We start from the raw sequence: 20,999 nt of genomic DNA, 5'->3' as shown, positions 1-20,999 counted from the left end.
GCCCGTAAACGCACCACCGCGCTCCGTGCGCATGGAGCGTGTTTGAAGTGAACAGCAGAGAAGAAAGGAACAAGGCAAAGTGTTGTGAAATAAAATATTACCTGCAATACGGATTTAGGTAGAGAACTGAACTCTCACTCTTTATATAGCTGACGTGTCTTGCTCATCCGTTCTGCGCATCTGTAATGGCGGCCTCCGTATGATATCCGGTTTGCGTGTGTGCGAGAGCGAGAGAGAGCGAGAGAGAGAGCGCGCGAGAGAACGCTCAACCGTAGCGCGCCGCCGACCGCCCAACTGCACCGGGCTGGTCGATTATTGTGACAGAGCCGTCGCTGAAATTTAGAAGATATTTTTAAAGTCCTGATGTACTTTCTAAAATTTAAGTGGACCTCAGTGCGCACTGCGCAGGGAGCTTAATTTGGTGCAGCGCGCCGGGCGCTCACTGTCGCATTGCTTAAAGAGCGCCTTTGTGTTTTAGGATGAACAGCAGAGACCAAAGGAACAAGGCAAAGTGTTGTGAAATGAAATATTACCTGTAATACGCATTTTGTTATTTGCTGATTGAAACTGCAAATTAAACTGTGAATTGAAACTAATAGGAAGAAAACAACTCTCGCTCTTTATATAGCTGACGTGTCTTGCGCATCCGTTCTGTGCATTTTATTTCACAACACTTTGCCTTTCTTCTCTGCTGTTCACTTCAAACACGCTCCATGCGACCGCAATGCTCTCGTATCAGACGCTTGCTCGATCACCTGCTCGTTTGCTGTCCCGTGCGCGCACAAAGCGCGGTGGTGCGTTTACGGGCAGTCGGAGAAATCAACGCCAACAAAAAAAATTACATCCAGCCTAGTTAAGACCATACCAAAGACTATAAAAATGGGACCCATTGCCTCCCTGCGTGTGTGACGATCATTGGGACTTAAAAAAAAAAAATTTTTTTTTTTTTTGTACCCATGTATAATGCGCACCCCGGATTTTAGGACAATAAATTAGTAAAATTTTGCGCACTATACACGGAAAAAAACGGTAAATACGTTGATCGAACGAGGCCTAAAACTAAGCTCGGAATTCGAGATGAGGGCGACACCCCCACCCTTTTTTCGAGGACGCGCCACATGCGAGCTCACAAAATTTGGAGGCGAGGCCTCATTAAGCGGCATCAGTTCATTAGGTTTTAACCAGGTCTCGCAGAGACCAAAAGCGTTTAGATTATGTTCTGTGATGAGATCATTAACGAGAATGGCTTTCGTATGAAGCGATCTAATATTCATAAAACCAAGTTTAAGTGTAATTGGTCGATCCGGGTGCGTATTTATCGAAGGATATTTATACGAAATGCGAGTAAGATTGTGTTCTCTAAGCCTGACATCACCTCTCAAATGTTTGTTAGCGCGGTGGGCTGATACGACCGTGGGAATCTGATAGTAAATATTTGTTACACGTGTAGAATTATCTGAAACCGGCACCGTTTCCTCAGCAAAACCGGTCGGGGTGGAGTGATTGGATTTGTCTACTACCCCAGTAGAAAGTGCGTTTATGTGTACTGTCGCACTATTCAAACTATCACGCTCTAGTCTACACAAGGAGCTATGTGCATGCTGGGAGTCTAGCCTAGCGCTAGTTAACTTTATCTTAACAGACTCCAAACCCATCCTGACAGGTGGTCTAATCACCTGTGACCCGGCCTGCTCTAAAGTGACCTGTCATGTGTGGCTCAAACAGTAATCTATATTCCTAGAAAGAGTGAAGGCGCCTTCACGGTTAGGGTGAAGGCCGTCCTTCCTCAGCAGGTCGGGGCGGCCCCAGAAGGAAGGCCAGTTATCTATGAAATACAGTCCCTGCTTCTTACAGAACCCAGCCATCCATCGATTAAGGGAGACTAATCTACTAAGCCTCTCATCAGTGCCTCTCCCAGGCAGGGGGCCAGAGACAAATACTCGATGCCGACTCATCTTTCTAGCGAGATCACAAGTCCTCGCTATGTTTCTCTTTGTGATCTCCGACTGCCTCATCCTAACATCATTGGAGCCGACGTGTATCACTATGTCCGAGTAGCTAGTGTTGATGGAACTACGGTGTTGACTAGACCTATTGCGAGTCAGCTCCCTAAGATTAGCTTCTATGTCGGGTGCTCTGCCCCCAGGAATACACATTACCGTGGCTGGATTTTTAAGCGTAATATTTCGGGTAATGGAGTCACCTATGACCAAAGTGCGAGGGCCAGTAGACCGAGATGACTTTGGACGGCTATGCGTCTTACCTGGCTCATCGCGATTAGCAAGCCGCTTGGGGCTAATGCTAACTGGGCTAGCGGGCTGACTACAGCCCGCGTCTGTATCCGCCACATCTACAGTTATCGCGCAATTCTGCTCTAACTGGCGGACACGTCCCTCTAGCAGGGACAACCTCTCTAAGAGAAGGGTGCAGTTGGTGCACGAAGCCACACAAACCTCTCGATCCGCAGCCATACTTTGTGACCGATGATCGACGGCAGACAAACGGCCACGAAGCCTCCGCTCTCCCAGGCACTCCAACTGTGAAAAAAAAAAAGACCGACAGTGTAATAAAAGATTCAAACTTACTTTAGAGTCAGGGAGATGAGTTCCACGCTGGAGAAAACAAAATCGTCCAAGCCTGAAACACACACAACAGCGGTAGTGACAGTCACGACCCGGCGAAACTCCCGCTCACTGTCAACTACTTCCGGGTACTCAAAAGCTCAGAAGTGACTGCATATGTCGTTCAAAGTCTGCATTTACTATCTATTAGGAGTGTAAATCGCGGGTTTTGTCACGATACGATATTATATCGCTACAAAGAACTACGATACGATATTTGCCGATATCTTTAAGCCTGCTGCGATTCATTCACGATATATCACGATATAGTCCTCTACGATCGATATATATATATTTTTTTTAAATAAAAAATATAGAACAATATCCTGATTTATAACAATTCATACGCAAAATCAACAAGGTACTGCAAACTCTTTATTTAGGAAATTACAAGAGTATTGTAGTATACAAAGTGCTTATTTTAACACTGAACTTTGATGTCGTGTTTTTTCTTTAAATGTGCGGCGAGATCTGTGGTCCCTGAATATTTGATCACCGCATGGCAGGATTTACAAACTGCACGTGTCTTGTCCGTTGAGCCATCTTTTCTTTGGAATCCAAAGTGCTTCCAAACGAATGACTTGAAGCCTAAAGGGGAGCAAATTTCCTCGTCTTTTCGGACACTAGCCATAGCACCAGCCCAGGAGCCGCGTACTAGTTGTCGACTCCCCTTTCACGTGCCTGCTCTGCTCACAACACAACAACGCCGCGCACTGCTCCCGGAAAGAGGAAGCAAGCAACAATGAACTGGATTTCAAAATAAAGTCGGATGTCAAACACGGCGATATAAATCGATGTTTACATTTAGCATCGATGCCAATAAATTGTAGAGCATTATATCGATTAATCGATGTGTATCGATGAATCGTTACACCCCTACTATCTATATTCTGTGATAATTAACACTCTGATGGGAACAGATTAATGGAGCTATGCATGGATGTATTTCAACTTCATATAGCTGATGTCACATTTGTGAGACGGCAAATTTGCTGCACTCTTTCTGCTGGGGGCTCGGTGGAGCACTGGTTAGGACGTCTGCCTCACAGTTAGGAGGGTGCCGGTTTGATTCCACGTCCGACCCTCCCTGTGTGGAGTTTGGATTTTCTCCCCGTGCCCGCGTGGGTTTTCTCCGGGCACTCCGGTTTCCTCCCACATCTCAAAAACATGCTTGGTAGGGCAATTGAGCACTCCAAATTGCCCCTAGGTGTGAGTGCAAGTGCGGATGGTTGTTCGTCTGTGTGCCCTACGATCGGCTGGCAACCGGTTCAGAGTGCCCCCCCACCTACTGCCCGATGATTGCTGGGATAGGCTCTAGCACGCCCGCGACCCCCGTGGGGACAAGGGGTATAGAAAATGCATGGATGTTTCTGCTGGGTCTTAAAATCTTGAAAAACATTCTTTTGAGATGACTGAATTTTCTGTTCTGGCGGGAAAAGCGTCATTTAGTGTTCATGCGGTTATGTTTTTTTTTTTTGGTATGGCGGTAAGTGAGTGGCAGCCTCCCAGCAGTGTTCTCTTTATTTCCTTCTTTTCTCCTTTTTCTTTCTGTCTTTTTGTCTATTCGGTGATGCTGGTGCCTTCTACCGCACCTCGGTATTGCTTTGGATCGGATATTTTTTTTTCCCTGGGACCGGGATGGCTGCGCACATCGGTCGAGACTGGCATAACGCTACGATGCCTTCCTGCTTATCCGGCCGTTGCTGACCGGGTCCCTCGCCTTGGTCTCGCACCCGCGACCCCTGTGAGGAATCCGCTTCCTCGTGCTCGTCAGAACCAACGACCTTTGCCGTGCACCTGCCCCGACTAGGTGCCCAGGACGCTGGTCACACGTTTGCCTGCTTTGTGATGTTTTCACCGATTCACGACCACGGTCCATTGGGCGCTGTTGAACTGGACTGCCTTTACACCTATGTACCCCGTGGGGGCTATTTTGTGTGTTTTCGGGTGTTCTCTGATATTGAGGGGTGCTGGTTGGTCGTTGTTACTTTTTTTCCTTTGTCTTTTTGCTTTGCTTTGCTTTGATGGCTTTTATCGTTCGCACTTTCTGGCTTTTTTTGTGGCGCCGTTGTGTGGCAGCCTTATGAGAGCCTATTGAGTTGTGCTCATGCCATCTGTGTCTATTTTGTATACCCGCTCTGTTGTATGGATACTGCTGGGGCCTGAATTTCCCCACCCCCGGGATCAATAAATGTTCAATCAATGTTCAATCAATGTGTGAAGTTCACACTTGCTCAGGGGTCTGCTTTTCAGCTGCTGAGATCTTGATCATAGTATTATTGGTCATGTTGCAACTTCGATGTCATTTGATTACAAAGTTGATTGGAAAGTATTTCAAGTGATGTGTTAATTTATTTTACAGGCTTTTATCCCAGTGCACAGAACGTGACCTGGAAATCCACGAACTTTAAAACCATTCTGACCTGGGAACCATTACCAACTGATTACTCATACACCGTAGAGTTCTCTGTGTAAGACCTTTTAAGAATCTACAGTTCTTTCAATAGCAACTTTTTGCTCTATTATATGACAAATCATTTGTTTTGGTATTTATACAGTATATCTGTAATGGATTATGTGTGAAACTTTTTGCAGGGTTGCCAAGGACAAACAGAGGAATTCTAATTGCATACGGATCTCAACAACTATGTGTGATCTGACCAGTTCACTGACTGATTTAAATGCCTGCTATGTAGCTGATGTCCTGTCTGAACCCCCACTGGGAGTAACCTCTGACCTCACTGAGTTTCCATACACAAGCTCCTCACGATTCTGCCCCGCCAATGACAGTAAGTTAATTTTTAAACAACATAATTTAACTGGATCCTAGGATGGCAGCTGTGTGGCTTTCAAGAAACCAATGCAAATGTTCAGTGCACATACCACGTACATACTGTACATTACAAACTTGAGAAAGGTTGAAAATATGCTCGTCATGTCTGACCCTAAGTTGGAAGATGCGATTAGTATGTGTTCGATACACCAAGTGTACAACGAGTTGTACAGCATTTTCAGTTCCAAGTTACTTAAGTTAGCAAGATTTTCTTCAACTTGGTTATGATAATTGAATTAAATTGAATGTTTTATTTTGGGCAAGAACGTGAAGACAAAAAGAAAAGCACCAAAAATAGATACAAATAAAACATTTGAGCTCAAAAAGGAGTGGGAAGAAAAGGAATGAACTCCCACACCAAATCAAACACTTAATAATGTGGTTTCTAATACAGCACAGTATAGTTTGATTAAGTTGGTGACATATTTACATCAAATCCAACAATGCATTACATGAATCCGCATTTGCAATAATAAGAAGGCTTGTGCAAAAAGGGGCTAGGGCAGGGGTAGGCAAACGTTTTGACTCGCGGGCCGAACTGGGTTCTAAATTTGGACCGCAGGGCCGAACCAGGAGCAGATGGACGTAGTGTTTGTGTGAAGTAATATAAGCGACCTGTAAAAGTCATTGCATAAAAGATTTTGGCCTTTAGTAGGTAGTAAAGCATGGATATTCCAAACAAGTTTTTTGAAAACAAATGCATTTATTAACAGCATTAAAAAAAAAAAAATCACTAAAAAATCAGTGATTCTCATAAAATACGACACTGTTATTATGAATAACAGTCTCCATCACTTCAGTGCCTGCAGGTCAGATTAATGAAAGATGTTTATCTTATGAGATCACATCAAACGGCAAACATTCTGACCAAATATATCATCTTGAAGAATCGGTGAAAGCATACATCCAAATAAAGTAATCAAAACGGCAACACGGTGAGGGGTATCTGAAAATCAGAGCAGAGTTTTAACTCACGAACACCTGGTAACAGAGGTGAGGAAACGGGAAACACTTCCTTAAAGTAAGCCTTAAGAACTTTACAGGTTAAGAAACAGGTGGTGCGTCAATGTCTTTGAGCATCCTGCATTGTTTGAAAATGAGAATGGTCGCTAGTTTCAATCCCTGCTATGTGTACAAATCATGTTCAAAATGCATTTTTTTACAACAAACTTGAGAGCCTCCCCTTCATTTTCAGTGGGAACAGTGTTGTTGGTCTCCCTTTTTTGCTAGTGCGTCATAGTCTGGAGTAAAATTTGTTGTGGCAATTCTTAGGAGAGATTCGAGGTTTTGGTCTATTTACCTCAATCTGTGACGGGTTGATGTTGATGTGGCTGAACGTGGGCTAGGGTAATCAGAAGAGGATGGAGCGAACGTAAAAATTATTAAACATATATACATGGATTCTCCCACTCTCCCCTTCCACTTGCCATCTCGCTCAACACCCTCCCCCCGCCCCCGTCTCTCAAGCGCATACTCCTATAGCAAGTCGTCGTCCTGTCTTTCAACACATTTTACATTAATTCCAATGGGAAAAAATCACACCACGGAATGTACTAAATTTTAGAGGTTTCACTATACCAGTGGTTCTTAACCTGGGTTCGGTCGAACCCTAGGGGTTCGGTGAGTCAGTCTCAGGGTTTCGGCAAAGCCTCCACTGCGGAAGTCCCAACACAGCTGAATTATTGTGTAAATTTGTGACGATGCACATCTGAACATTTCTCTCAAAGGCAACAGCAGAACTCACACTGATTTGCAGGTACCATATTTTTCGGACTATAAGTCACGTCTTTTTTTCATAGTTTGGGTGGGGGGGCGACTTTTAATGAGGAGCGGCTTATATGGGAATTTTTTCACAAATTTTCAAAATTAAAAAAAAAAAAAAAAAAAAAAAAGGGGAACCGCGATGTAGCAAGTGATTAATGTAATTTGAATTCCAAGTGACCACGGCGTGGCAGTTGTTTACATAAAGGACAAAGATTCGATCACGGGATGACGAAGATGACGAAGGCCCCCACGTCTTACCGGCATCATTAGCGGCTTTGTTTGTAAGTGACACGGAGGATGAAGAGTTTGAAGGATTTGATGATTTGGAGTGACACAGAAGGTTTGAAAAACTATTATGGCTTTTGCGCACGCCCGGTCCTACTCTACGGAGCTCTCTTTCACCTCCGTTGATGGAAGTCGGGGGCCGGTGCTCGGCCAGGTGGCTGTCCGGGGACGGTGGATGGGGCGTGGACATGGCTTTTACGCACGCTCAGTCCTATTCTACGGAGCTGTCTTCCACCTCCGTGGCTGGAAGTCGGGGCCCGGCACTCGGCAGCCGGCTGTCCGGGGATGGTGGATGGGGGTCGGACACTGCTCCTACACACGCCCGGTCCTACTCCCAGCCCCCTCTGTGGCTGCAAGTGCCACCTCCGGTGATGGAAGTCCACGCTGCCACACGCCTGGAAGTCGACGCCGGAGCTTGGGGCCTTGTGGCGGTGAACTATATTTGTTATAATTATTTGATATATTTTGTTTTGTGTAGCAACTTGTATATGTTTTTATCATTACAGTTCAGTAGTTGTTGGCTCGCTGAACTCTTGTTTTGTTAAATAAATACCCGTTTACCAAACCCACGTCTTTCCTGGTACTTTGTTAACGCTACAATATAGTTATATACTAGATCTGTGGAATAACGACGAGGCTGACAAGGCAAAGGACGAGGAATTTGATCGATGGATTTAATGATTTGGAGTGACACAGATGGTTTTATAATATTGTTGTTTGTATGAAAGTTATTTTATATATACTTTATATATTGTTATATGGGTCTGTGGAATATTGAGAACTGCAACCCACGACGAGTCTGCGGCATCGTTTACATAAAGGACGATTGATGGATTTAATGAATTGGAGTGACACAGATGGTTTGATAAACGTGTTCTTTATGTGATAGTTATTTGAATAACTTTGAATGTTACGTCAGGCCCATTCTCAGCTCCTCGTTTCTGTATATGTCACGTTAGCATATCGTGTTATTTAGCTTGTTGTTGCTGGTTCATGTCTGTTCTTGGTGTTGGATTTTGACAAATTTGCCCCAAAGGTGCGACTTAAGCCGATGCAACTTAGATACCGTTTTTTCCATGTATAATGCGCCCCCATGTATAATACGCACCCTAAAAATGGCATGTCGATGCTGGAAAAAAGCCTCTACCCATGTATAATACGCACCCAAATTTCGACTCCTACTTAAGTCCGTAAACGTGAAATTATTTCAGAAAAAAGATCATCTTTGGGAACAACCGGATGTTATTCTGCCGGTCAGTATCACTGCGCATGCGCTAGCAAACTCAATAGCGAAGAAATGTTTCGGATTTGTGTAGGGTACATTGGGACAGCAAACGAGCAGGTGATCGAGCAAGCGTTTGATATGAGAGCATTGTGTTCGTATGGAGTGTGTTTGAAGTGAACAGCAGAGAAGAAAGCGCATCTGTAATGCCGGCCTCCGTATCATATCCGGATTAAAAAAAAATAATAATAATTAAAAAAAAAAAAACGTTTTTTGTTTTTTTTGTACCCATGTATAATGCGCACCCCAGATTTTAGGACAATAAATTAGTTAAATTTTGCGCATTATACATTGAAAAAAACGGTATATTTTTTGCATTTCATGGCTGGTGCGACTTGTACTCCGGAGCGACTTTTAGTTCGAAAAATACGGTATGTAATTTGTTTTGACTTCATACGTTGTGTTGGTTATGTTCTTTGAACAAGGTGATATTCATGCATGGCTCATTTTGTGCACCAGTATAAATAAACATTAATGTCGTGAATTTGAAAAAAACATTTTTTTCACTAAAGAGGGGTTTGGTGAATGCGCATATGAAACTGGTGGGGTTCGGTACCTCCAATAAGGTTAAGAACCACTGCACTATCCTGACAAAATCAATGAATAAGAATGTCTAAATATTATTGGCTTGACAAGCATGGAACAAGTTTTTTGTTTTGTTGAAGAAAACCCGTCTTGATGATAAATATTGTTTATATTGGTGTGTTGTTACCGTATTTTTTGGACTAAAAGTCACTCTGGAATATCGGTCGCATTAGCCATAAAATGCACAATAACGTTAAAAAAAAACATATACAAGTCGCTCCGGAGTATAAGTCGCATTTTGGGGAAATTTATTCGACAAACTCCAACACCAAGAACAGACATGAACGAGCAACAACAGGCTAAACGATAGGTATCCTAACGTGACATAAACACAAACGAGGAGCTGAGAACGGGCCTGATGTAACATTCAGAGGTATTCAAATAACTATTACATAAATAACACGTTTATAAAACCATCTGTGTCACTCCAATTCATTAATTCCATCGATCGTCCTTTATGTCAACAATGCGCGCCGCTGATGGCGGTTGCACTTCAAAATATTCCACAGGCCGATATAACGATATACAAATTATATATCAAATAGCTATTATATAAGCAATAATATTATCAGATCATCTGTGTCACTCCAGATCATTAAATCCATCGATCGTCCTTTATGTCAACAATGTACGTGAAAAGAAACATATACAAGTTGTTCCGGAGTATAAGTCGCATTTTGGGGGAAATTTATTCGACAAACTCTAACACCAAGAACAGACATGAACGAGCAACAACAGGCTAAACGATAGGTATCCTAACGTGACATAAACACAAGCGAGGAGCTGAGAACGGGCCTGATGTAACATTCAGAGGTCTTCAAAGAACTATTACATAAATAACACGTTTATAAAACCATCTGTCACTCCCAATTCGTTAAATCCATCGAGCGTCCTTTATGTCAACAAGGCGCGCCGCTGACGGTGCTTGCACTTCAAAATATTCCACAGGCCCATATAACAATATATAAATTATATTTCACATAACTATTATATAAGCAATAATATTATCAAACCATCTGTGTCACTCCAAATCATTAAATCCATCTATCAAATTCCTTGTCTTTGGCAACAATGCCGCCCGCGCGTGCGCCCTGACGTCAGCCTCGTCGTTATTCCACAGATCTAGTATATAACTATATTGTAGCGTTAACAAAGTACAAGGAAATACGTGGGTTTGGTAAACGGCTCTTTATTTAACAAAACAAGAGTTCAACGAGCCAACAATTACTGAACTATAAAGATAAAAACATATACAAGTTGCTACACGAAATAAAATATATCAAATAACTATAACAAATAGTTCACCGCCACACGGCCCCAAGCACCGGCATGGACTTCCAGGCGTGTGGCGGCGTGGACTTCCATCCCCGGAGGTGGCACTTCCAGCCACGGAGGTGAACGAGAGCGCCATAGAATAGGACCGGGCGTGCGTAAAAGCCATGTCCGAGCCCCATCCACCGTCCCTCGACAGCCACCCGGCCGAGCGTCGACCCTCGACTTCCATACACGGAGGTGAAAGAGAGCTCCGTAGAGTAGGACCGGGCGTGCGTAAAAGCCATGTCTGAGCCCCATCCACCGTCCCTGGACAGCCACCCGGCCGAGCGCCGGCCCCCAACTTCTATCCATGGAGGTAAAAGAGAGCTCCATAGAGTAGGACCGGGCGTGTGTAAAAGCCATAATAGTTTTTCAAACCTTCTGTGTCACTCCAAATCATTAAATCCTTCAAACTCTTCATCCTCCGTGTCACTTACAAACAAAGCCGCTAATGATGCTGGTAGTACGTTGGGCCCTTTGTCATCTTCGTGATCCCGTGATCGAATCTTTGTCCTTTATGTAAACAACCGCCGCACCGCTGACGTCACTTGAAATTCAAATTACAGTAATCCCTTGCTACATCGCGGTTCGTTTATCGCGATTTCACTTTTTATTTTTTTTATTTTGAAAATTTGTGAAAAAATTCACTTATAAGTCGCTCCTCAGTATAAGTCGCCCCCCCACCCAAACTATGAAAAAAAAACATGACATATAGTCCAAAAAATAAGGTAATTTTCTATTGTAATATGCTTTGCAATGTAAAAAAAGGCATACGCTTAACAAGCTTTCGCTTCTTTCTATACCCTTTCGATTGTCTTGGTTTCTTGAATGTAATGAATGATGAATAAAATCGACCAACCAACTGACCAACCGAAAAAAACTCTACTGAGGTAGCCCTATGGCTGTGTAATTAAAGTGTTACCTCTACTTACGAATGGCTATACTTTTTTAGATACAACCGGAGCCTCGCAATTTTTTTGCATGAGCTCACAAACTAATTTTCGACTTCCAAACCGACGCATCATTAGTTTTGTTACAAACGAGGCAGAGCAGATCATATAAACAGGCGTTTGCGACACAGTGAATCAGGAAACAGGCATCGCGCTGCACAGCGGATCTGGAAAACACAAATCAGGTGGCATAGGAGAAACAGGTGGCAGACATATCGAGGCAAACAAACCACCGAAGACTGACGAGCTTGTGGGTTTTAACTACACACCCTAATCAGCCGGTAACAAGGGCACAGGTGGCAGCGGTCAGCACTGATTAGCGGGCCGCTGTCTGGCATTGGATATGCGCACCCCCGCGGACTACCACGAGGGCGCATCAGCCGGCCAGCACGGCGAGTGGACCCATGACACGTTCACGGTAGTTTTTTGTGAGTGTGAGTTTTGGTAAAGCCCTAAAGAATGTTTCTCAGTCAGTTAAACTTTAAAATGTTTAAAAAGAAGAAATATGATAAAGTCTTAAAGAATACTATTATAAAAGTCTTGTGTGGCTATTGTAACATATTGATTCCACATTGTGGATTTCCACCTATTGCGAGGGATCTTGGAACCAATTATCAGTGATAAACGAGGGATCACTTTTCTACTTACAAACACGATCGCGGAAGTTCATAAACTGAAGTACCACTGTACACTCACTGATCACAGTCAACACCCAGGAAATGGTTGATCACGTTTTTTAAACATTGAGTCCAAACTTAAAAATTGACAATCTACGCTATAGGTGTTAAACTCAAGGCCCTGGGGCCAGATACGGCCCGCCATATCATTTTATGTGGCCCACGAAGACAATTTTTTGGATTGAATTTGTGTCATTACTAAAATTACAAATTGTCTTCACTTTTTAAAAATAGAGCTATTGCCATCCATTTTGATTACCATTCATCTTTTTAAATTATTTGAACAATTTTTACTAGTCTCTGATTTCAAAACTAGTTATTCATCAGATTGTTGTGTAGCCCAGTGGTCCCCAACCTTTTTTGCGCCACGGACCGGTTATGCGTCAGAAATATTTTTGCGGACCGGCCTTTAAATAAATAAATAATAAATTTATATAAATAAATACCGTTTTTTTCCGTGTATAGTGCGCCCCCATGTATAATACGCACCCTAAAAATGGCATACTGATGCTGGAAAAAAGCCTGTACCCATGTATAATACGCACCCAGTTTTTATGAATTTTTTTTTATGAATTTTATTTTTTTTTTAAGTCCCAATGATCGTCACACACGCAGGGAGGCAATGGGTCCCATTTTTATAGTCTTTGGTATGGTCTTAACTAGGCTGGATGTAATTTTTTTTGTTGGCGTTGATTTCTCCGACTGCCCCTAAACGCACCACCGCGCTCCGTGCGCGCACGGGAAAGAGGCGTGCGGACGTGAAAAAGGCGGCTCTGTATGGGAGAGACGTTGAAAGAGGAATAAAAACACCCTTGGAAACCAAAACTTGCCCCTCGTCGTGACTCGGAGCCGCAACAAATGTTTCGGATTTGTGTAGGGTACATTGTGACAGACAGCAAACAAGCAGGTGATCGAGCAAGCGTCTGACACGAGAGCATTGCGGTCGTATGGAGCGTGTTTGAAGTGAACAGCAGAGACGAAAGGAACAAGGCAAAGTGTTGTGAAATAAAATATTACCTGTAATACGCATTTTGTTATTTGCTGATTGAAACTGCTAATTAAACTGTGAATTGAAACTAATAGGTGGAGAACTGAACTCTCACTCTTTATAGAGCTGACGTGTCTTGCGCATCCGTTCTGCGCATCTGTAATGGCGGCCTCCGTATGATACCCGGTTTGCGTGTGTGTGCGTGTGTGCGAGAGCGAGAGAGAGCGAGAGAGAGAGTGCGAGAGAGAACGCTCAACCGTAGCGCGCCGCCGACCGCCCAACTGCACCGCGCTGGTCGCATTATTGTGACAGAGCCGTCGCTGAAATTTAGAAGATATTTTTAAAGTCCTGATGTACTTTCTAAAATTTAAGTGGACCTCAGTGCGCACTGCGCAGGGTGCTTAATTTGGTGCGATCGCGCAACCGCAGCGCGCCGGGCGCTCACTGTCGCATTGCTTAAAGAGCGCCTTTGTGTTTTAGGATGAACAGCAGAGACGAAAGGAACAAGGCAAAGTGTTGTGAAATAAAATATTACCTGTAATACGCATTTTGTTATTTACTGATTGAAACTGCTAATTAAACTGTGAATTGAAACTCTCGCTCTTAATATAGCTGACGTGTCTTGCGCATCCGTTCTGCGCATCTGTAATGGCGGCCTCCGTATGACGTCCGGTCCGCGATGGAGATTAAAAACAAACAATATTTGACAATAACACACCATCAAGGATTGCACCATCGCATCAAACGATGTGTCGTCAATTATGGATTTTTTTGACTACCGTTTTTTTCCGTGTATAGTGCGCCCCCATGTATAGTACGCACCCTAAAAATGGCATGCTGATACTGGAAAAAAGCTTGTACCCATGTATAATACGCACCCAATTTTTACGAATTTTTTAAAAAGAAATTTTTAATTTTTTTTTTTTTTTTTTTTTTAAGTCCCAATGATCGTCACACACGCAGGGAGGCAATGGGTCCCATTTTTATAATCTTTGGTATGGTCTTAACTAGGCTGGATGTCATTTTTTTTGTTGCCGTTGATTTCTCCGACTGCCCCTAAACGCACCACCGCGCTCCGTGCGCGCACGGGAAAGAGGCGGCTCTGTATGGGAGAGACGTTGAAGAGGAATAAAAACACCCTTGGAAACCAAAACTTGCCCCTCGTCGTGACTCGGATCCGCAACAAATGTTTCGGATTTGTGTAGGGTACATTGTGACAGACAGCAAACTAGCAGGTGATCGAGCGAGCGTCTGATACAAGAGCATTGCGGTCGTATGGAGCGTGTTTGAAGTGAACAGCAGAGACGAAAGGAACAAGGCAAAGTGTTGTGAAATAAAATATTACCTGTAATACGCATTTTGTTATTTGCTGATTGAAACTGCTAATTAAACTGTGAATTGAAACTAATAGGTGGAGAACTGAACTCTCGCTCTTTATATAGCTGACGTGTCTTGCGCAACCGTTCTGCGCATCTGTAATGGCGGCCCCCGTATGACGTCCGGTCCGCGATGGAGATTAAAAAACAAACAATATTTGACAATAACACACCATCATTTTTTTTTTTTTTTTTTTTTTTTTGTCCTTGGTATGGCGCCGTGAGTGGCTGCCTCCCAGCAGTGTTCTCTCTTTTCCTCTTTATTTCCTTCTTTTCTCCTTTTTCTTTCTGTCTTTTTGTCCATTCGGCGATGCTGGTGCCTTCTACCGCACCTCGGTACCTCTTCGGATCGGATATTTTATTTTATTTATTTTTTCTTCCTGGGACCGGGATCATCGGTCGAGGCCGGCGTAACTCTACGACGGCTTCCTGCTTATCCGACCAGTGATGACCGGGTCCCTCGCATTGGCCTTGCAGCCGCAACACCTGTGGGGAGTCCGCTCCCTCGTGCTCGTCGGAACCAACGACTTTCGCCATGCTAGCCCCGTGGTGACCATCTGCACGTCCCCCGACAGGGTGCCCGGGACGCTGCTCACACGTTTGCCTGCTTTGTGATGTTTTCACCGATTCACCACCACGGTCCATTGGGCGCCGTTGAACTGGTCTGCCCTTCCACCCGTCGATGGACCCCGTGGAGGCTATTTTGTGTGTTTTGGGGTGTTCTCTTGTATTGAGGGGTGCTAGGTGGCCGCTGTTACTTTTTTTCCTTTGTCTTTTAGCTTTGATTTGCTTTAATGGCTTTTATCTTGTGCACTTTCTGACTTTCTTTGTGGCGCCGTTGTGTGGCAGCCTTGTGAGAGCCTATTGAGTTGCGCTCATGCCATCTGTGTGTCTTTTGTATACCCACTCTGTGGTATGGATACTGCTGGGGCCTGAATTTCCCCACCCCTGGGGATCAATAAATATTCAATCAATCAATCAATCAATCAATCAAGGATTGCACCATCGCATCAAACGATGTGTCGTCAATTATGAATTTTACTAAGTGTGTTGGGCAGGATGGCTGAATGCGATGCGCGATTGACAACAAACAAGAAGAAAGGTGAGTTTTATTTCGGGGGAGATTTGTCATGTCTCGTCCCCAGTTTTGCTATGTGTCTAGGTTGCCATAGTTTCTGTTCGCGTCGCCCCTCTCTTCCTGTGTCACCTCAATCGATGTAACGTGTTTTGTATTTAAGTCCTGTCTGTCCCTCGCTCACCGTTGGATCATTGCATGTGTTACTGTCATTCTGTTCCTGTCTTTGGTAATGTCACCCTGTCTTTTTGTTCCACGACTTTGTCGGTCAGTCCTGTTGTTGGTTTTGTTGTACCATGACTTTCTTTAAAAAAAAAAAAAAAAAAAAATTAAAAAAAAAAAAATTAAAAAAATTTTTTTGTACCCATGTATAATACGCACCCCAGATTTTAGGACAATAAATTAGTTAAATTTTGCGCACTATACACGGAAAAAAACTGTAAGTGTGTTGGGACAGGATGGCTGAATGCGATGCGCGATTGACAACAAACAAGAAGAAAGGTGATTACAAGTTTTATTTCGGGGGAGATTTGTCATGTCTCGTCCCCAGTTTTGCTATGTGTTGCCAAAGTTTCTGTTCGCGTCGCGTCGCCCCTCTCTTCCTGTGTCACCTCAATCGATGTAACGTGCTTTGTATTTAAGTCCTGTCTGCCCCTCGCTCACCGTCGGATCATTGCATGTGTTACTGTCATGATGTCTGTTTGCTTTCTGTTCCTGTCTTTGGTAATGTCACCCTGTCTTTTTGTTCCACGACTTTGTCGGTCAGTCTTGTTGTTGGTTTTGTTTTCTAAAAAAAAAAAAAAAAAAAAAAGAAATTAAAAAAAAAAAAATTTAAAAATTTTTTGTACCCATGTATAATGCGCACCCCAGATTTTAGGACAATAAATTCGTTAAATCTTGCGCACTATACACGGAAAAAAACGGTAATACATTAATAGTAAATATAAAAATATGATGAAATAAAATGATACGACTGGCATAAAAACAAATATAAACCACATAAAAATATAACTCACCATTACGTTGAATTATTGGGAGCACCGAGCTTATTTCTCAGAAACATGCTGGTCCCATCGAGGCGTAATCGGAGAGAATGATATCGCAAGTGGTTAAGGTTTGTCTTTTAATGCAGGATGTTTGGTCTCCATGTGCCGAAGCAGTTTTGAAGGCTTCATTGCCTCGTTAGCTAGCCTGTCGCCACATATGCCGAGTGCGCTTGGCACGTCAGAGTCACCTGTGGCGATAAATCCATATTTTAAGTAGGACTCCAGAAATGTTCTTTTAAATGCAGCTTTCCTTTTCTTAGAAGTGGTGGCATCTTCTGCTTCGGTCTTCTCATTGGACTTTTTTTCCCTTTCCGAAGAAGCTTTCCAAACTCTCCGTTTCTTGCTCATCTTTGCTTGCCTCGCGGGCTCGACTGGAGTGACATGTCACGTGACCGAGGCGAGCGACTTGTGTCAAGAGACACAGCGATGTATGTAATCTGGAGAGAATTGCCAATTTTTTTTATATTTTTCAAAATGAATTCTTACCGTTTTTTTCCGTGTATAATGCGCGAAATTTAACTAATTTATTGTCCTAAAATCTGGGGTGCGCATTATACATGGGTACAATTTTTTTTAAATTATTTTTTTTTAATTTTTTTTTTTTTTTTTTTAAGAAAATCATGGTACAACAAAACCAACAACAGGACTGACCGACAAAGACGTGGAACAAAAAGACAGGGTGACATTACCAAAGACAGGAACAGAAACCAAACAGACATCATGACAGTAACACATGCAATGATCCGACGGTGAGCGAGGGGCAGACATACCTATACATATAAGACCATACCAAAGACTATAAAAATGGGACCCATTGCCTCCCTGCGTGTGTGACGATCATTGGGACTTAAAAAAAAAAAAATTGGGTGCGTATTATACATGGGTACAGGCTTTTTTCCAGCATCAACATGCCATTTTTAGGGTGCGTATTATACATGGGGGCGCATTATACACGGAAAAAACCGGTACTCATTTTTGCGAGGTTTTCGGGCTCGACTGGGAAAACATGTCACATGACCGGGACGAGCGTCTTGACCAGAATGAATTGATCATCGATAAAAAAAAATATATATTTTTTTTTTTTTCCTGTGCGGCTTGGCGACCCGGTACCAAGTGACCCACGGACCCGTACAGAGTTTGACACCCCTCATCTACGCCATTAAAAAGGCAGCACAGAGTCGCACTGGTGAGCACATCAGCCTCACAGTTCAGAGGGTGCAGGTTCGATTACAACTCTGCCCTCCCTGTGTGGAGTTTACATGTTCTCCCCGTGCCTGCGTTGGTATTCTCCAGGCACATCCCAAAAACATGCATGGTAAGCTGATTGAGCACTCCAAATTGCCTGGAGATGTGAGTGTGAGTGCGGATGGTTGTTCATCACAATTGGATGGCAATCAGTTCAGAGTGTCCCCCGCCTACAACCCGATGACTGCTGGGATAGGCTCCAGCACGCTTGCAACCCCCATTGGGACAAGCAGTATAGAAAATGGAGGATGGATGGCCATTAAACAAAGCTAACACTACTCTTTCTGCCAACAAACCACATCTGATCAGTCTCTTTTTCCAGCTGATATAGGCAGACCTGATTTCAAGCTAGACGTGAGCGACGACAAAAAGAAGACTACGCTGTATGTGACTGACCCACTTACCGCATTGTTTAAAGATGATCATCAGTTGAACATTAGAGACATTTTCTTAAAGAAGCTACATTATAAAGTCACATATCGTAAAAACAAGAGCTCTGGCAAGGTAAATTTCAGCCGTCATCAAAATCAGTGCCAACTGCAAATGAATGATGAGTTTATCATCAGCGAACTGTTATTTCTCTCCTAACCCTCTGCTTTCAGAAAGTGTTCATCTCTCAGACTAATGTAATAGAGATGACTAATCTGGATCAAGGAGAAAGCTACTGTTTTAACGTTCAGGCCTTCATTCCAAGCCGCAGCAATAAACAGCTAGGAAAATTGAGCCAAACTCAGTGCTCTGATGACGACAAACAATCCATCTTTGAGGGTAAGTGTTTGATGTGTTTTGCCAACCAAAGATAAGATACAGTTAGATTTATTTGTCTCGCAATGGGAGCATTCGCACTGTTTCAACAGCCATAGTGGTTATAAAAAACAGCATGCAAAGATCTTTGTTTCTTCTAGTAACTGTTTAACTGTCTAACTATCCTTGAACTGCTGTATAGAGAGCAATGATTTGAAATGTAATGCACAAGAAATAAAATATTGGTTGACAAAGTGTGCGAGCTACTGTTAAAATACCAGATTTAGAATTACCTGAATGCCCTGAACAGCATAGGCAGTGTATCAGTGAATGAATGAAGAACTCTTGCTCCAAGCCCCTCAGTTAGCTAGCCACCTTCCAGCCGTGTCGCCCAGCCGGCCATGTAGCATAGAAACACCTTGCATGCTGCCAGACCTCTTCGCGGCTGCCCGCTCACAGTCCATCCAGCCAGAGCAGGAAATGCAGCAATGTATGTTGCGCTGCCAGTCCAGCCAGTGTGCGTCGTCGCTCTGCCAGTCTGCTTTGTGCCTCAATTATACATACATAACTGCAAGACAACCTCCGGAGGTTGGCTTGTTGAAATGTTGATTGATTGATTGATTGATTGATTGATTGATTGATTGATTGATTGATTGATTGATTGTGTCAGGTTTATTTCAATGACTGAATAACTATTAAGAGAAGAGCAACAGCAAACAAACCACAAGTGAGACAGAATATTAAATCTTTTCTCGCGAGGAGTGCAGTACAGATAGCTTAATACAATCTCTACACACACTAAATATCTGTAGGCACTCCCACTCTTTTTATTTGGATTTGCCCTACCCACAGTGTGAGACAAGCCCCTAAAGAAAGGAGGGGGAAAGCATGTGGGCTTTGCCTCGTAAGGAAAAATCACTAGGTGTTTACATACTAATAAAGACATCTGGGAAGAGGAGTTTGAGTGGACTGGATACAGAAGAGAAAACCTTTGACCTCAAGTAAAAACATAGCAAGGGAAGTTTTACGACATTGTGTAGGATGCAACAAACTAAGTTATTTATTACTGGTTATATACATTCCAACCTAATCCTACGATCAAGATTGTTAGGAAACCCTGACTTTAATGGTCACTTGGAGGTTCATCTGGGGTGCAAGACAGCAATGAGGCATGTTGTCTAACAAAGTGGTCTTTGTTAGAAAGGAACTGTCCTTCCGTGGTACATCATAAAAACAGCAAGGCCAAACAGCAAGCATATAATGCAGTAATATTGCGGTAAGGCATTGATTAGAGAACGCATGATAACATATATATACATTTTTCTAACAATTCCCTCCTGTTTATCATAAGTTCTCAGAGACCATCTTATCACCTAAAAGCGGCCATATCAAAAAAGATTTTCAGCCGTAAGAACACAATTCATAAGAACAAATTTACACCCGGGAGGAGATTGAGCCTTAATAATCAATGTCAGAGTCGGGAAACAAACCGGACAGGTTTACCAGAGGAGCCTCAAAGATGGAGCCATCGCTAGAGCGACAACCCTCGTCAGTCGCAAAGTCGTCCCCTTGGAGCAACAAAAAAGTCTCAGCTGCTGGAGAGATAGCAGTTGTAATTAACCTGTTAATTAGAGACCGGAGACACGGAATACAACATCATCCACACAAGGTCAAAACAGCAGAAAAAACGGCAAGGGAGACTAGGACCGAGGAAACCAGGGTACGGTACTGTCTGAACACGTTTAGCCAGTCGTTCCAAACCTCCGTGTTCACTCCACTGCGTTCCTTCATTTTCCCATTCAAGGTCCTCAGGCCCTCAAGGGCCTGGGACAGGCTTCCATCAGCGGCAGTATTATTTGGAATGAATGTGCAGCATTGCTCACCAAACATGGCGCAGACACCACCCTCTTTTGAGAGTAGCATATCAAGGGCCATTCGGTTCTGGAAAGCCATGAGGGAAGTCGCGGCCAGTTGGGAGTAGACCGCCCTGAAACCCGCCTCGGTCCAATTTCCAAGCCTCTGCACGTTGTAATGGATGTAGTTGATCCTGTCGACATTTTTGTTAAGAGTACACCACCAACACAGGGTGGATTCAAAACCAGCTGCTATCTGATTCACCAGCTTACACTTATCCGGTACTCCTCTGGGAACACCAATTGCATCAATTTCGGTCAGATCATCGTCGGCTGTCAAATTCAAAGATATTTTGGGTTT

General features: G+C 43.4%; 1 protein-coding gene and 1 long non-coding RNA gene across 7 annotated transcripts in view; one reads left to right on the top strand and one right to left on the bottom strand.

The window, feature by feature from the left end:
* Positions 1–20,999, top strand: part of LOC133147084 (tissue factor-like) — a 70,639-nt gene that overhangs the window by 22,607 nt on the left and 27,033 nt on the right. For 4 of the 6 annotated variants that reach the window (XM_061271182.1, XM_061271178.1, XM_061271177.1 and 1 more), the window contains 4 exons: positions 4,984–5,092; positions 5,217–5,410; positions 18,364–18,545; positions 18,644–18,809. In XM_061271182.1, the coding sequence (XP_061127166.1) occupies positions 5,269–5,410; positions 18,364–18,545; positions 18,644–18,809 (490 nt within the window). In that variant the 5' untranslated portion in view covers positions 4,984–5,092; positions 5,217–5,268. The other 2 variants (XM_061271181.1, XM_061271179.1) reach the window with 2 other exon arrangements.
* On the bottom strand, positions 1,248–19,254 carry LOC133147095 (uncharacterized). The gene is made up of 2 exons (XR_009711509.1): positions 19,079–19,254; positions 1,248–2,537 (listed from the first exon to the last, which is right to left on the bottom strand). It is a non-coding gene; the product is annotated as an uncharacterized LOC133147095 (long non-coding RNA).

The sequence above is a fragment of the Syngnathus typhle genome, unplaced genomic scaffold (genome assembly GCF_033458585.1).
Source record: "Syngnathus typhle isolate RoL2023-S1 ecotype Sweden unplaced genomic scaffold, RoL_Styp_1.0 HiC_scaffold_28, whole genome shotgun sequence".
Classification (NCBI taxonomy): domain Eukaryota; kingdom Metazoa; phylum Chordata; class Actinopteri; order Syngnathiformes; family Syngnathidae; genus Syngnathus; species Syngnathus typhle.
The sequence above is the reverse complement of the archived record's forward strand: the minus strand, read 5'-3'. Positions and strand labels throughout refer to the sequence as shown.